Source organism: Neopsephotus bourkii, unplaced genomic scaffold (assembly GCF_033783945.1).
Source record: "Neopsephotus bourkii isolate Nb327-2 ecotype Australia unplaced genomic scaffold, CSIRO-AGI_Nbou_v1 NB_1760, whole genome shotgun sequence".
In the NCBI taxonomy this organism is placed as follows: Eukaryota; Metazoa; Chordata; class Aves; order Psittaciformes; family Psittacidae; genus Neopsephotus; species Neopsephotus bourkii.
Window position 1 is genome coordinate 4,402,102 of NW_026902234.1, and position 17,548 is coordinate 4,419,649.

The 17,548-nt window shown below is 39.1% G+C and overlaps 1 protein-coding gene across 1 annotated transcript; it reads left to right on the plus strand.

Annotated features, from left to right (window-relative positions):
• The first annotated feature begins 386 nt into the window (after nucleotides 1-386).
• Nucleotides 387-13,982, plus strand: LOC133225491 (interleukin-1 receptor-like 2). The gene is given in 14 exon segments (XM_061377939.1): nucleotides 387-1,888; nucleotides 2,775-2,844; nucleotides 5,164-5,316; nucleotides 5,319-5,400; nucleotides 5,706-5,839; nucleotides 5,842-5,891; nucleotides 6,651-6,813; nucleotides 8,229-8,294; nucleotides 8,835-8,959; nucleotides 11,005-11,149; nucleotides 11,447-11,590; nucleotides 12,791-12,952; nucleotides 13,560-13,887; nucleotides 13,889-13,982. Coding segments are annotated over 14 exon segments (1,704 nt in total). The 5' UTR covers nucleotides 387-1,867; the 3' UTR covers nucleotides 13,950-13,982.
• The last annotated feature ends 3,566 nt before the right edge of the window (nucleotides 13,983-17,548 follow it).

The window sequence follows — 17,548 nt, forward strand, 5'->3', positions numbered from 1 at the left end:
ACCAATTTAATGATGGTTTTGAATAATTATGCTTTATTATGTGCTGTCATGAATGCTGTAATTGTAATTAAGGTGCATCTATCATTGAAGATCTCTTCCAGCAACTTGTCTTCTCTCTCTTTTTTTTTTTTAATTAAACCTTATATTGATAAAAATATTTCCTTTCAGGGTGAAGCTTTATGAATATGGCCTCAGATACATGATACATGGAGCTTTTTCCTCTTTGGAAAATCTGGGCAACGATAATGCCAACTGAGTTCTGTCCTGAGTGGTAAAGCTCTGCAGGTTGGTTGCATTCTCAAAATGTGGCACAAAATGGCTGGGAAAAGGGAGAAATGTACTCGTACATTGTACATGGCAGAATATGGTAGGAAAAACGTTTGAACTCAATATTTGTTATTTTCATCATCAGTTATGTGAATGCATGCAAAGAGCAGAGCCTAATTTTGCCGTTGGTTTTACCTTCTGCAGAATTGGAGGTTTTTTCATCAGGAAAAGTCAGACAAGAAGGAATCTCCTCCTTCAGGAACAGTTAATGTGTGTGGTTTTACACAGGGCTTTGTATATTTGCAAGTCTTCCATGTTGGCAAAAGGGCAGGTTCTAAGTTTAAATAGATAGAAAGAACATTGAATTTATAGAGAAGTAGGTTTCTGGAATACTTTCCTTCAGAACATGACAAAGTAACTGCTGCTGCATCTCCTGGATCTAATGCTGGGGCAAAAAACCTGCTTGAAGAGAGCATATGTGAGTCAGAACACTAGAGTAATGCTGTAATGGAACAGAGCTAATGAAAAAACAGTGATACAGAGAAGTCATGAAGAAAATGCGTAGTTGTAAGTGGAGTTTGTTCAGTCCTGTTTTCTCTTTAAATTATTTCTATTATAATGTTTTAATCTCCTTTAAAATTGAAAACCAGAGAATTTGAGTGTTACTGTCTGTCACAATTAGTGATGAAAGCTGGAGCTTTTGTACAAACACCCATAACCCCCCTCCAGGGAACTTAAAGGTTTATGTATTTCTACTTGTGTTCAGCATTCCTGCAGGGACTCATTCCTTCTTGCAGCTAGGCAAGAGAAGACCTGCCTTGTAATTTGAATGAAATTTGCAGAGGAGAAGGGAAGAGAAGGGGAAGAAGGAAGAAAGCAGGCACTGCAAGAAGCAGTGTAGATGACTCAGTATATGGCACACTTCTGAATCAGTTTGGTGAAGTAAGCCACAGCAGCCGGAAGTGCCGTCTTTGACTGTTGTAGAAATTGGTGATCAGCTGAAGATTCTTCACAACAGGGTGGGATTCTCCTGCTTATCCCTCAGTTTGAATAAATGCATTTGTCCTTTCACAGTGCTGTAAAAACTGGCAGGCTGAATAGGGAGGAAAAAAAAAAGCAGTAAGGCAGGCCAAATGAAGGAACAACTTGTCAGAGGCATGCAACTGATAGATCCTTTTCTAAAAAAAGTCTGGAGAGCCAATAGACAATTTGGGGATAAAAAAACCCCTATGGGATAGGCTATGGGAAGATATGAGCATAACAAGGAAAACAAAAAAATTTTGCATTTGTGTTCAACTTGGAAGAGTGTGAATTTCAGTACCTTTTCTTATGGCTTGTATTCTGTGGAATGATGTGTCTCAAATTGAAGAGTCAGTACTGGCAGTTACAGAACAAAATGATTTGTAATGAAGCACCACGATTGGCTACTTTTTGTGTTCTCTTATTGTAAATGTCTCATTTAAAGCAGCTTTGGGACCAATAGATCAGAAAGTGATTAGTGGGTTCTTTATCCTCTCGAAGTAATCAAAAGAGAACCAGGAAAATAGAGACAAGTGAGTGGTATTTGGAGCAGGCAGCTGGGTAGACACTGCTTTAAAGAATGAAACCAGTGGAAATGAAGGTAAATTATGCAGGGAAGGAGTCAACAATGACTTTTGTAAAGGGATGTCATGGCTCTCAAATACTAGAAATGTGTTACAGTTGTACACATGTATGCGAACACACTGGGTGCAGGAGACATGTCTGATTCAGCAGAGTCTGTAGCACCTGAATGAAGGCAGACTGCCATAATGTATTTATTCTCACCTGTATGTGTAAGTAGGTAAAAGATGAATGCTCAATTTTTCAGATGGAGTAAGATTGCTAATAGAGTCCCAAACAATCCTCTGCTGCTCAGTGTATATTTCTAATCAAATCCTGTGTTTAGCAGCTGTTTGCGTTTACCTGATTTTTAACACTCAGTGATGAGAACTTGGGGTTTTACTACATTGGCCTGTGGAAATATTAGGTCAATACTCAGTAGAACTTAACAAATGATTGTCAGAACTTATGGGGGGGGGGGAGGGGGAAATGATTGTTTTAACTTATAGATCTGTAGCGAGCTTATGTTTTGAAAACTATATGCAAGTTCTGTTCTCCTGTCCCCACCTCAGACAGGCTGTAGCATAACTGGAGACAGTAGAGAAAAGGGTGGCAAAGACGGTCAGAAATATGAAAATAGATTCCATCTAAGGGACAGTTAGAGTAAAACTGTAGCTTGGGAGAGCAAGAGCTCAGGGGTGTGCTAGAGATGAAAAAAATCCTGAGTACTTGACAAGCTGAATAGGAAACGTTCACTCTTTATTATTTTTTCTTGTAATGATTAGGAGCTGTCAGGTTAAACAAGCAGGTAACAGGCTTAAACCAAGGCAAAGATAATTCTTATGTTCCCTGTATTAATTGTGTATTGCAAACATTGACTTTAAATTGTGGAAGCCACTAACGGAAAGGTTTTTCCATTTCTGCAGGGAAACATGAGAGCAAAAACATTGGGTTTGTGTAATATCAGAACTGCATTTCTGTTTTTAGTTATTGTAGGTAAGTTTGTTGGTGGCTACAGAAGGTCTTGTTCTGAATTCACACAAGTAACACTAGTTTTCTGTGAAAGTGGCTGTAAAAGTAAATTTATGTGCATGCCAGTGAGTTCTTTTAGACAGTCCTGAAAGCAGGAACCTGTAAAACGTAATATGTGCTATTTTGTGTACTGTCTTATCACAGACTCATTCAGATTGGAAGCAAACTCTTGAGATCATCTAATCCAACCTCCCTGATCTGCCTAGGGTCAGTTAGAGCAGGGTGCCTTTATCATGTCCAGTTAGATATTGATTATCTCCACAAATTGAGACTCCACAACATCTCTGGACAACTTGTTCCACTGTTTGATCCCAGTCACAGTAAAAAAGCGTTTCCTTATGTTCAGATGGAATTTTTCTGTGTTTGTTTGTGCCTGGCTCTTTGTTTTTCCTTCCCTATCGTCAGATATTTACACACATTGGTAAGATCCACCAGTACACTCCCTAAGCCTTCCCTGAGCTGAGCAGTGTCCCTGCTCTTTCAGCCTCTTGTGTGAGAGATGCTCCACTCAGTCATCTCTGTGGCCCTGTGTTAGACTTTCTCTAGTGAGGTCACTGGCAAAGTACAACAGACAAGGATTTATCAGTGCTGAGTACAAGGGAAGGATCACCTTCCTTGACCTGCTGGCAGGTTCTAATGTAGCTCAGGACAATGTTAGCCTTTTTTTGCCATGAGGGAGCGTTGATGGCTCATGTCCAGTTTGTTGTCTGTCAGGACCCCAGTGTTGTTCTCTGCAGATCTGCTTTCCAGCTGAATAATCTGTAGCATGTACTGGTGTCTGGGGTCATTCCTTACCAGACACAGTACTTTTGAACTTAGTAAGTTTCCTGTCAGCTCAGTTCTTCAGCCTGTCAGGTCTGCCTGAATGGCAGCATGACTCTTGGGTATATAAACTGATGAAATGAGTTCTAGTTAATAGAGTGTGTGCTTAGGATTTTTTTTTCATACTGGAAAATATAACTATTTGACAATAACATGATGTCTAGATTTTTGTAAAATTGCTAGGCTACTTCGTTGCAGCGGCTTGTTTCTCCTCTTCAGCTGCCAACCAACAATTCAGTTCATGTTTAAAACGTTTTAGGTGGTTCAGATGAGTTGCTGTCATAATCTTGTCATTCCACCTGGAATCTTGCAGTAGTGCCAGACTGCTAAAACAAAAACTTCATTAATTTCTCTTCCTTGAGTTTCTAGCAAGCCATTTGTTTGGAAAAGGTTTGGGTTTTTTGCCCATGGATGAATAAGTTGCAGGGTTCACCAATCCATTGGATAGTCTGTTTTTTTGTGAAGTAATCATATGGAAAGGTGATTATTGGCTGCCCTCCCTGCACTAGCAGAGACCAGTAGCTAGGCAGGTGAGGGAAAGTTTACTTTGCCAGTTCTCATCATATATGCATGATACCCAGAGAAATAATGAAAAGCAGTGAATGGTTTTTCATGCACAACGTAAGAGAAAAGAAAGTGACCAAAACCAAAGTATTCCTCTACTTATTGTGTTCTACTCTTTTTTTCTTACACATTTGCTATGGGTTGTTATCAGAGGCAGGATTTTGGGCTAGACAGACACTTACATGACTCTGTGTGGCTGTTCTGACATTCTAATCAAACCAGAAATTGTAGATAAATACAATACTGACTCAGAACTGTAACCATGGTATCCAGAGTTGGTGCTTTTTTTGTACTCCCATATGAATCTCCTTGTGTTAGAAGGAAAGGAAATGAGGTCATTGATAAGTACTTGTAATAATTCCTCTCTAAATGCTCATAAATTGAAGGATTAGTTTAAGTTTCCATAGCAAACTTAATATTTGTACAACAGCTTTAACTTCAGTGTTCATTTAGGACATGTGGGTACTGAAAGCATCCTCTGTTTTGAAGGCTTACTTTGACTACAGTTAAGTGAAATTAACAAAGACCTTGAATATGAAATTTGTGTGCGCATGTATGTGTGTATGTGGGCATGAAATGGGCTGGAGAAATACAGGTGCTTCAGTAATCTGCATCTGAACTAAAACATAAAAATAGCAGTCTACTGCAAACAAGATTCTACACAGTGTAACGTTTATGTTCAAAAAACTTTCATTTCAGTGGCATAACTATTTCTGCATATCACCGAGGCATACTTTAAACTGTAAAGATAAGGGATTATAATTGTATTTTTTAGTAGATGGCTTTAGAATGGAGTTGAAAACTCCAATGGACTTTGTAAATGTAATCAAGAACTGAGTTCAGTATATCCTTTTACAGTGTTTGAGGTTTTCTTAAATCGTTGCTTCTTCTCTTTAGAGAAATGTGAAGCCTATGATGTGATGTTGAGGCAAAGTCTTGTGCTTAATGGGCAGCCTCTTGCTATTAGATGTTCACTGGAAAAGAGCTTGAGAATTGAAGATTACAACTTAACATGGTATAAAGTTGGTAACCAGACAGCTGTACCTAGAGACCTAGAATTCATCAGCAGAAGAATTTAATTTGGTTTCTTCCTGCAGTGCTAGAAGATTCTGGAGATTATGAATGTGTCATAAGGTGAAAGATTTAAAAAAATACATTGTTACAGAAGTGAGTTGCAAAGGGAATAACTTTTATAAAGAAAGTAGAACTTGAGGGTAAAAGAAATACTGATGGAGAAAGGAGTTTGTTTTCGCAAAAACTAACTTTATGTTCGGGAAAGTAAGTCTAGTTTTGGGTTCTTTTTCCTAGTAGACAAAGACAAGTCTATAAGAGAATCTAAACTTCTCATCTTCTCTTTCTTCTCTAAAAAGACTACCATATACTTTTGAGTGGGAAAATATGCCAAATAGGTTAATTTAATTATGCTATATCAATTGCAGGAACTTGACAAGCTGCTGGAGAATGTGTACAAAAGTAGCAGTTTTTGAGAGGACTGATGGTTTATGCTTAAATGAAAAATATGCTGTAGGGGAATTGATATTTACATTATCATCTGCGAAGGTTGTGGGTCCACATTGGATCATTTCAGGAATGAGAAGAATTTTCAACCTGTTTGTTGGTACAAGGTGAGAATGCTGTGGCTTGTGCTGTCTTGTAATTGTCCATTGTTTAAATTATAAATCACTGAAGTTTGTGAATTGTAGGAGAAAACAAAGAGATTTACTGCAAATACTAGAAGAAGTCTTTGAAAACAAACTGGAAGAAGATTAAAACTTTTTACCTTTTAAAGGTGTATACAGGTTTTTTTCTTAATGGAATAGAAATTCAGCTTTGATGTGGGAAAGCCATTGACCACATATCCACCAGGTGGCATCTTTTGGCCTGCTAGCAAAAGACCCTGTCATGATTTTTTTTGGTGTGTAAACAGATTTAGAATGTCGTTTGTGAGAGATGGCATATCCATTATGTGCTCAATATTGTTCCATTAAATAAATGACTTTTCATATTGTTTACACTTATTTAAAGGCTATTTATATTATAAGAAGGTAGTGCCTTCTGCAGCCTTCTGCCTCATTTAAAAAATTAAGTCTAATCTTCATTAGTGAATACTTTAAGAAATCCTGATGCTTGCATTTTCCTTTCTTATTTCTCTAGTATTAAAAGTTGTTTTCTATGGGAAATGAACTTGGAGTATCTTTGAATTAAAAACTCAGAGCCAAAAAAGAAGTACGGTTTGCTTTTGATTCCACTGCTGTTGCTCTTTATCAGCCTCTGCAAGGCATCCATCGTTATGGTGTGATCCACTGAAAGTTCTGCTTCTGTTAGAGACAAAACACAGAACGACATAGTGATATGAAATAACAGCGTTTTCTACATGTGTTTAGGACTGGCAGCTGCTGGAAGGGGAAAGGTTTGCCTTCTCAAACAGCGATCTTATAATTTTCAATGTGACTGTACAGGATCAAGGAAACTATACATGCGAGATAACATATACCTACAATGGGCAACAGTATAACATTTCATGAGACGTCAGTCTGACTGTAGAGGGTGAGTAGATAATTCCACTGTTTATGAAAATTTTGTCCAAGTTTCTCAAAACTAAAGCTTAGAAGACCCATACTTAGGGCTACTAGTTTTCACTTAAATGTGAGGGAAGGGATTGCTGACTGAGAGTTTATATATTGTTTGGAGTACAGAAATGCTATTTCCCCTTTAGTAGAAGTCTAAAATAGATGAATTGTACTATGAAAGTATTTGGCTCCAGTTTGTAACGGTGGGGTGCTGGGTCACAGGCTATCCAGATTGTAGAGGAATAATACTCTAGATACTTACCTGTACCCTCAGCGCCTGTGCATGCAGTATTTACAGGATTTTTATGCCACAGAACAGCCAGTCCACCATGAGCATGTTGAGATTTGGAAGAAGTGGGGTGAAGAATAGTTTAGCTTCAAGTCAGAAGTAACTGAGTACCTGAGATACAGGGAAGATTTAGAATCATAGAATCAACTTGGTTGGAAACGGCCTTTAAAATCATCAAGTGCCACCTCTACCCCAAGACTGCCAAGTCCATTTAACCATGTCAGTAAGGGCCTCATCTATGAGATACTGGTTTACACCTGTGCTCACAGCTTTGCTTTTCCTTTCTGCCACCTTTATTTGCCATATCAGTCCTTCCTGGGCCTTTGGCCTAGGGGTGAGCTGGACAGTGGCCAGACGCCCCTCAGCCTATGGCTACCATTATCTCCTACTGGAAAGGGAGGAAAGAGAAGGGAAGCAAAAAAAAGATGCCGGGATGAAGACACTCCAAGGAGGAAGAGCAAAACTGGCCGTGCCGTCCCAGCCTGTGTGCGACTGAGGGGATGGAGGACGAAGAAGCCCTCGGTGCTATCTCCGAGTGGGGAAGCGGGGAATTCGAATGTAGAACGCTAGACACCAGCAGCAGCTCTTATCATTTGGCACTCCCTTTCTGCCACCAGAAATCCCCGGTGCGGCGAGAGCACAGCACACCCTACAGCCCACACACCGCCCTGCACCCATCCCGCTCTTACCCATCGCCTCCGAACCCACGGCACGCCCACCTCTCCACCTCCACTCTTCACTGTGGGGGTGATGCGGCACTGAACAGGTTGCCCAGAGAAGCTGTGGCTGCCCCGTCCCTGGCAATGTTCAAGCCCAGGTTGGATGGGGCTTTGAGCAACCTGGTTTGGTGAAAGGTGTCCATGCCTGTGACAGGGGGATTGGAACTAGATGGTCTTTAAGGTGCCTTCCAAACTAAACCATTCTGTGATATAATTCTTTTAATAATTGAGTAATGTCTGTTATGAAATTGCTGACAACCTTGTTCACAGGACAGGGTGAGATTTTTTTTTTTTTTTTTTTTTTTTTTTTAGTTTGTATTTGGGTTATAAGCATACTGCAAGTGCCCTGGGTTTTCTGAAAAGCACTTTGTTTTTCTTGGTTAGTGAGCCCACCAAAAAAGCCGCCTGAAATATCTTACCCAAGAAACAACTCCATTGAAGTGCAACTTGGTAAGTTGTTTTTTCTCAAGAAAACATGATTTTTGATTCCTAGTGAAAATTTATACTCTGAGTGCCATGTTTTGTGTTTTCTTGTTTTTTTGACACAAACTAGTTCAGCAATCAGTTCAGTTTCACTATGTTGACCTCCTGAAGGAGGAATGTTTCGGAATGAGAGGGACAGGGCATGTTGTTTACAAAGCCCTAGGGAAATTTATCAGATACAAGGAAAACGGTAGGGAACCCAAGTATTCTCTGTCACATCTGTTGCTTTCTATCTCTCTGGAAGGGAGTCTAAGGATGGATCCATCTTTGAATCTGCAGGGAAAGTGATGCCCCATAGAGAAGCATCTTCCTGGATTTAGTCTCTTCCATCTTACCAGTCTCTTTCTGAACCTGCAGATCACTGAGTATATAGATCTTCTGCCAGATTAACTTTTCTGAAAGGGTGTGGGGGCATCCTTAGTTGGTCTGAGAGCCTGTGAACAGGATTGTATAGAGTTTAATTAGATTATGAAAATTAACTTTTTATTTTGTAACACAATTTTATAGGCTCACAGGTTACAGTGGATTGTAATACAACAGGTGCTGATGGGTATGAGGTGTTTTGGACAAGCAATGGTGTGTATATTGATGTATTTTTTTATGAACAGAATTTTGCAAGCCCGTATAAGTATGTTTTCAGATTAGAAAATACCATGTTGGCAACCAAAGTGGAACTTTCTCCCTTTGACATTAAAATATTTAACAACAGTTTTCATTTGCTTAAATAGTATTCTTTTTAAAAATTCTAATGCTTGCCTCCTTCAGTTCACTTTATGCTTTAATGTAGAAACTTGAAACATAGTAGGTACATGGCCTACATGTGTGATTGTGCTTTTTTTGTTCATTGTAAAAATCCGTCTTAATTTCCAACCTCAGGTAAAGGTTTCTGTATACTTATAGTCTGATAACTGTATTACAGTTTCTATTGAGCAGGCTCTGGCCTAGCAGAGACATCTTACAGTTGGATCAAGCATATCCATGCACATGATCTTCAGACTGTCTCTTTCCTCTGCCTTCTTTCACTTCCCATCTGCCTCTCTGAAACATTGCAAAGGGCCAAATCTGTGCTTTACAGGAGAAATTGAGACTTCCAGGTTTAAGAACCATGGGTTAGAGAAATGTAACTGAGAGCAGCTGAAATGTTAATGGACTTTGTTGAGGGTATTTGTACTGAAGCTTAGTGGGGTGAGAGGAGAAAAGGGAAACAGATTTCCAGTGGCGAATTGGGGTTTGGGAGGAAAATGGATGTGGACTGAGTAAAGTATGAGAAAGGCAAGTGGTCAATAAATTGAGGGTGGTGAAAAGCAGATTAAGTGGAATTAGGAGAGAAGAAATTAGACCTGATTTGAAAAAGCAACTAAAATTGGAGCAGAAAGAAATCTGCATTAAGTATGACAGGTTGGGAACTAAAAATTGTAGGTTTTTTGTCAGGTCCCATCTCATGGTTGTTCTATGAAGATAAAATGTGATCATTTTTGTAAATTCTCGAGCACTATGTATGATCAAGAAACTGACGAAGACATGAGAATGGTATCTTCAAAGTAAGAATATAGTTGTGAGAAATAAGTCCTCATCATAAGACAAAGGGGGGAAATAAAATGCTGAACTGAGTGCTCACCAAGCGAAAACCTTATACAAACATGTTATACTGTCATAAAGAATTGCAATGTCATTAGGTGATGATACAGAGGCACATGGTCCCTGAATTGATACCATGAAAGCAGTGTTAGTTTTTGTACTTCCTAACATTTAAATAGTCATCTTTGCAACCATTAGTCATTCACATTTATTCATTTGTTTCTTGTTAGTGTTAAAATTACTGTGACTTTTTGCTTCGAAAGTGATCAGTGTAGTTCTATATATGGCCTTTAAGATATATTTCTAGCTTTTATTTTGTATTTTAAATGGTAACTAAAATATGTTTTCAGGAAAATATAGTGCTTGGCTAAATAGTTGGTTAATTTTGCTTTTGAAGTCTCTTGTTAACAAGATAGTGGAATCCCTCATTTTCCTGGTGGTTAAAAAGTTAAGGTCACAGATCATGGTACACATGATGAGGTGAATGTGCAGCATAATGAGCATTTCTGTGTCCTTGTGCAGTGTATGGGGGATAATGGGTGTCTCGTAACGAGGAAGCCTGGCAGTAGCTGTTACAAGTCCTTTCTGATCCATGGGGTGAAGCAGCAGTTTAGCTGACACTCCCTGCAGCTGAAATAGCACTGAGTTGCTGGTGTCTGCTGCAGGTCACCATCTTTGATGTCCTCCCTATCCCAAAACTGCTCACCACAACATGACACCTCTTTTCTGTGTCACATCGCACTGTGGAATTTCTCTCTCCACGTACTCTTATAGGGGCTGGGAAGCCTGTAACAAGGGTTTGCTTAGGTTTGTAAAGTATATTTTTGTACTTCAGCCTATAGAAATCTTACATTCTTTGGGGAACAACCACTCCAGATAAGTTAACATCTCGATGTTTTCCAGTGTCAATGCTGTGTCAGTAGGAGGCCCAACTGTTGTTTGGCTTTCCTTTCTATAATGTAATGTTCATCTGTTCTGAAGTGTGGTTGACATTTGCAGATGGAGACGACCATTGTCATGCTGCAGCTGTTAGTGATGAAGCCATTCCAGAGAGGGCTGTAGTTTTATGGCTCTATTTTTTCACCTTTTGGATAAGGAGGAAACTTCTTATGATGGAAACCCTGTGCATTCTGTGGAGGTAGTAATTTTGGAAGTGAATAGTGAAGATTATGAACAACCATTTGTCTGCCAAACTTCAAATGCCTTTGGGCAGGTTGCATCCTATATTATATTAAAACGCAGAGGTAAGAAATGCTTTTGTTCTTGAGGCCTGTGTTTTTCTTGACTTCCCCAGAAGAAGTTTTGATATCAGATGCTTATATATCATGTTGGTAGAAGACAGATGAATTACAGTTCGCAGTACGCATGTATGTACCTGTGCATAGGGAAGGAGTCACTGTAGTAGTGTATTTATCATTATTAAAAAAAATAGATAAATGGAAGTGAAAAAATGCTATTCAAGTTTACAGTACATTTGTGTGAAATATCAGACTTGGACAAATTTGACATTTGAAAACCAATCTTCTTATATGTTTATGCAGCTCCTGACATACAGAGGTGGCTGATTGGAGGCCTTCTCTCTCTCTGAATTTTAACATTTATCACTTTCATAATCTACAAGATCTTCAAGATTGACTTGGTGTTTTGGTACCGTAGTTCTATCTGTGCTTTTACAAGTAAGGAAGGTATGTGAGTGTGATCAGGTATGTTTGTGCAACTAGCTTACTGACTTTTTCACATGCCATTACTTCTAAGCAATGTGATTATTTAGTAGAATGTATGTGCAGTTTCCTTGAGGAATTTTCAGATACGCACAAAGACATTTGGGGGGGGGAGGGGGGATTTTTTTCATTCATATGAGTAAAATACATAATCATAGTCGAGGTAATAAACACTGTGTAATGTGGAGGGCAGTCATGGTGAGATAAGTCAAAAGGTACTCCAGGTTATTTCTGAATTTGCATGTTGCTTTTTGCTTTCCTATAAAGTAGTTTCTTTATATGTAGTTTTCTGGTCACTCTGATGATGATCAATAGGTGTCAGCAGAGCTGCATCCTGTAAACTAGCTGTTTAAAGATATGCATTATATTTTATATTATATTGAAAATCAGACTTATTTTCTCAGAGATTAATTTTTCTGGCTTTGTTTTTAATTTTTTGTTTATTTGCTTTTTTTCCCCCCAACTTCTCTCTCTTGCTCCTTTCCTTCTAAATCTTGCCAGTGAGCATGTTTACATGCCAAAGAGAGAAAATGCTACTATTGTTTGTATGCGTTTTGATTGCTGTGTTGGATATTTATATTGCACGTGTGAAAAAACACTGGAATAAGTGCAACATTACAGGTATTTTGCATGGCAGTGCTCAGAATTAGACTGTCTGAAGTTCCCTATAGCTTGAAAGTAGATGAATTCCATGCACTGATATAGTTGATGTTCACCCATGGCTGTTTTAAATGCTTTCACAGAAAAGGAGTTTCAGCTTCTGGTTGAAAGTTCAGTCTTCCCAGAACACTTTAATAGCATTGTAATGAAAAAAAAGAAAAAAACAAGCTACGTTTTGTAGCTTGTTGCGCTAAACTTAACTTGTTGAATTAAATCTGGTTTTGGTTTGGTTTTTTAATGTCTGTTTATTATGCAATTTTAATTCTCGAAACCTCCGCTGCCTTCTGGCCTTTTCTTCTACCTGCCTTTCCCCACAGAATTATTACAAGAAAGAACTGCTATTTTCTCTTGTGGTTAATCAGAAGTGGAGAGTGACTCCTCCAATAAAGAAGCGGAGAGTGACCTTCCAATAAAGGTATATTGCTGATTTTTAGGTTTGGGGTTTTTTTTTGGATTTTTTTTGATTGTTTGTTTTTTGAATAGAAACATTTGTGTTTGTTTTAGATGGCAAAGTCTACAATGCATATGTCCTGTACGCAAAAAACAGTGTAAGCAGAAGTTTCTATCAGTTGGAAACCTTTGTTCATAGAATACTTCCTGATATTTTAGAACAACAATATGGGTATAATCTCTTTATATTGGGAAGGGATGATTTACCAGGAGAAGGTATGCTTTAATTAGCAGAGTTTAATAAGTGGTCTTTTGACACATTGTTCTCAGAAGATTACATATGCAATTTAAAAATGACTGGTTTTGGAAAACAAAACTGTATTTGTTTTTAATGGATAATATGTCCAATGAGCAATTTTTTTGTTTAAGTTTTTTTGGTTTCTTACCAAAAATTCTGTTCTGCTGTTATGAGAGTCTGCACTTTCTTTTTATTGATGAACAGATGAGGATTCAGCTGCATTATTAATAACATTGTTGAAGTTTTTTTGAATGGTATCTGCTCCTGGGAACTGAAGAAAACCATTTTTATCAGTAATTTCATGCAACGGATGATGAATCATAAATGACAGTGTGGAGAGCTCAAACATAGCAGAATAAAACCATTTTTATCAGTAATTTCATGGGGAACTGAAGAAAACCATTTTTATCAGTAATTTCAGGCACCGAATGATGAATCATAAATGACAGTGTGGAGAGCTTAAACATACCAGTCCTCTGATTTAGCTACTGCTCCATATATATATGCAATTAAAAAATTATGAAATAATTTATAGCATTTGTAAAGTTTCTATGCAAACTTTGATTGTTCCTTCATTGCTTCCAGCTGTGGTCAGTGTTGCTGATGAAATCCTTAAGCAAAGCAGAAGACTGATGATTATTTTGGGATCAGAAACATCTGGTTGCTGCCTGTTAGAAGATACCACTGAGCAACAACTAGCTATGTATAATGCTCTTATCCGTAATGGGATTCAAGTGATTCTTATAGAAATGGATGAAATACTGGACTATACAAGCATGCCGGAATCAATCAGGTACATTAAGCAAGAACATGGAGCTATCAAATGGAAAGGGGACTTCTTAGAGAAATCTTGTTCAACAAATACATGATTCTGGAAAAATGTGCGGTATCAGATGCCATCTAAGAAAAAGATATTACTCTGAAGTGTATTTGTTGCCCCTGACTTTGAACCTTTCTTCAGCAAAGGGAAATTAAGATGTACTTATTAAAATAGTACTGAGAAGGCAATTTTGAAATGTGGATTTTGTTTGGGGACTTTGGTTTGGTTTTGTTTTACACAAATTCTTTATATTAAAAAATAAATATTTTATTTAAGGAGTAAAAACTACAGATCTCTTATCCAGATTACATCCTAAAAGAAAAGCTCTGTGCAACCTCACTGCTGTTCTGGGTAGTGACACAATTTGTGGTGTTACTCTCAGGCAGGTATGAGAAGCAAAGGTTGCTGATAGTGGTAGACTATTAAATAGTTGTGGCCTACATAAATGTAAGAGCCATTAATGAAGTTATTTAAAATTGAAACTGCAGTTGACAATCTGTTTCTGTCAGCATATTCCTAGTTATTTTGCTCCTTGTTGCCTCTCTGTGATTGTCTGAATTCCCCATAACTGCAAGAACCTTCACTGTGCAAGATTTGAGGTCCTCTCCTGAGCAATAGGCCTTATCTTTGCTTCTAGAAGGCACTTGGGAATTACATGACATAGCAGATATATTTAAAACTCTTCTCAACACTAAATGCATGTCAGCTGAACAGTTGGTACCAAATGTGTTTAGCAAATGGAATGGTATCCATGGCTTTTTAGACATTTGTTGAATAATTCTGTGATACCTGGTTTATGCGGTGTTTCTAAACTTAGTCTCTTGAAGTGGTCAGGAAACTGAAAATACTTCTTGCAGGGCTCCAGCACTGAAGAATTACAGAAACATAGAATAGTTGGGGCCGGAAAGGACCTTAAGATCATTTAGTTCCAACCCTCCTGCCATGGGCAGGGACACCTCACGCTAAGCCATCTCACCCAAGGCTCTGTCCAACCTGGCCGTGAGCACTGCCAGGGATGGAGCATTCACAGTTTCCCTGGGCAACCCATTCCAGTGCCTCACCACCCTTACAGTAAAGAACTTCTTCCTTATATCCAATCTAAATTTCCCCTTTAAGTTTGAGCCCATTACCCCTTGTCCTATCACTACAGTCCCTAATGAAGAGTCCCTCCCCAGCATCCCTATAGGCCCCCTTCAGATACTGGAAGGCTGCTATGAGGTCTCCATGCAGCCTTCTCTTCTCCAGGCTGAACAGCCCCAACTTTCTCAGCCTATCTTCACATGGGAGGTGCTCCAGTCTCCTGATCATTCTCATGGCCCTCCTCTGGACTTGTTCCAACAGATCCATGTCCTTTTTATGTTGAGGACACCAGAACTGCACTCCAGGTGAGGTCTCACGAGAGCAGAGGGGCAGGATCACCTCCTTTCACCTGCTGGTCACACTCCTTTTGATGTAGCCCAGGATATGGTTGGCTTTCTGGGCTGTGAGTGCACACTGAAGCCCGCTCATGTTCATTTTCTCATCGACCAGCACCCCCAGGTCCTTCTCCACAGGGCTGCTCTGACTCTCTTCTCTGCCCAGCCTGTAGCTGTGCCTGCGATTACTTCAACCCAGGTGTAGGACCTTGCACTTGGCATGGTTAAACTTCATGAGGTTGACATCAGCCCACCTCACAAGCGTGTCAAGGTCCCTCTGGATGGCATTCCTTCCCTCCAGTGTATCAACCGAACCACACAGCTTGGTGTCATTGGCAAACTTGCTGAGGGCTCACTCAATCCCACTGTCCTTGTCACTGACAAAGATATTGAACAAGACAGGTCCTAACACTTATTCCTGAGGAACACCAGTCATTACTGGTCTCCAGCTGGACATTGAGCCATTGACCACAACTCTTTGTGTGTGGCCATCCAGCCAGTTCTTTATCCACCGAGTGGTCCATCCATCAAATTGATGTCTCTCCAAGAGTATCATCTGAATGCAAATGTGAATTCTGCTTACCTTCTTGTTTTTTGTTTTTTTTTAGTTCTTTCCAGCCCAAACCATTCTCTGAATCTATGGTTTAGTATGACTATGTGGGCATTTTGGTATTCGTGTGTGAAAATGAGTGTGGGAGAAAGGCTTCGGTTATTGTGGTTGACTGTTAGCTAACTAGAATGTAGCATGGCATGAAGTGGCTTATCCTTTTATCATGGGACTTTATTTTAAAGTTGAATTTTGTCTGTGTTTTCTCTCCTTGGAAACTTTTTTTTGCAATTTACATAAGAAAACATAATACTTTTTTGTGGTAAAATAAAAAATCCCATAGAGACAGATGTGATGATTGCTCTTTATTCAAAACACCTCCACAAACAATTAGGTGGCAAGAGGTCTGCTTCTGAAAACTTGATAGCTTCAGAAGGAAAAGGCAAATGCAGTATAATCCATGGAAAAGTATTTGTTCACCACGATGTAGTAGATACATCTCAATTTATTGTCTATTATGCTGACAGAGAAAAGAGTCTGAATGGTATGTGGAGGATACATTGAAAACATTCTTTGCACCATCCTTTACTTTTCAACCATAACTGTATGGTATTACTTCTATTGGCTTGTTCTTGTCAATTTATTTGTCACTCCAGATTACCCCTTCCCTTTCTTGCCTTGTGATTAACTTGTTTCAAGTTTTCTTATTCCACTGTGGCTTTCCATCCATATTATGAGGCCAGTTTTTTTCTGGGAGACTTTACTGCTTTCATAATTTTCCTCCCATATCTTGCTTTCTTACCCTTGTGGCAGCTAGGCCTGTTTCATGTTCTGATGCACACATCTGGTGACTCTATTAGTTCATGGACAGATGGTTATGTGACGGGAAAGAGCATGTGCTTCGAGTCCAAAACCAAAACAAATTGTTACAACCTGGTGGAATCTACACAATGGCCCCAGGCTGGACAGCCCTGACTGACTTTTTTTTCTTTCAGTCCTTTTAATTTACCTCTGTATTGCATCATAGAGGGTAGAAGAACACAAAGATGATTTTACATTTCCCTTTGGTGCCTTGAGCTTCTACTAGAGGGGGAGCCTATGGTAGTTTATCTACTGTACCTCGTTCCATATCTGCAGTTAGCTTGAAGGTGAAGCAGGCAGAGTACAGTTAATGCTTATAAAATCTGGGCTAAGGAGAGATGTTTTTTCCCTAGAAATACTTAAGGATGTATTACATTGTACAGCTTCAGAATACAACTAAGTAAAATCAGTGGCTATCAGCTTTATTCCAGAGAACTCCCCAGATCTCTGGTTTACTCAATGGATGCTACACCACACAAGTACAGGAACAGTAACAGTTTCTTCCACTCGTCCCTAAGATCATTATTCCTGGACTAAAGGTGAAGTACACCACTTGATGTGTGTGCTTGTTCTCTTTTAAGATGGGATAATATTAGCCAGGACCTGATGCATTTGTTGAGACAAACTGAACTTAAGTCACTAAAAATGAGCTAGAAAGTAGTACAAACCACTTGTGTCCTCAGCACACTCTAGGAGTGCTTTCCATGTTGAAATTGATTTGGAAAAAGGAGTCTGATGTCCGCTGGCCATCAGTGGGCATAGTTAAAAAGTACAACTCATGTGTAGACTGTCTCTGAGAGACCACCTTGGTAGCTGTGGCATTACAGCTGGAGCTAGAGCTCAGCTTGGCAGTGATGGTGACTATCAGAGATTGGTATTTCACCCTGAGGAAAGGCAGAAAGTTCACCAAGTCATTAAGGTGAATTTTCTG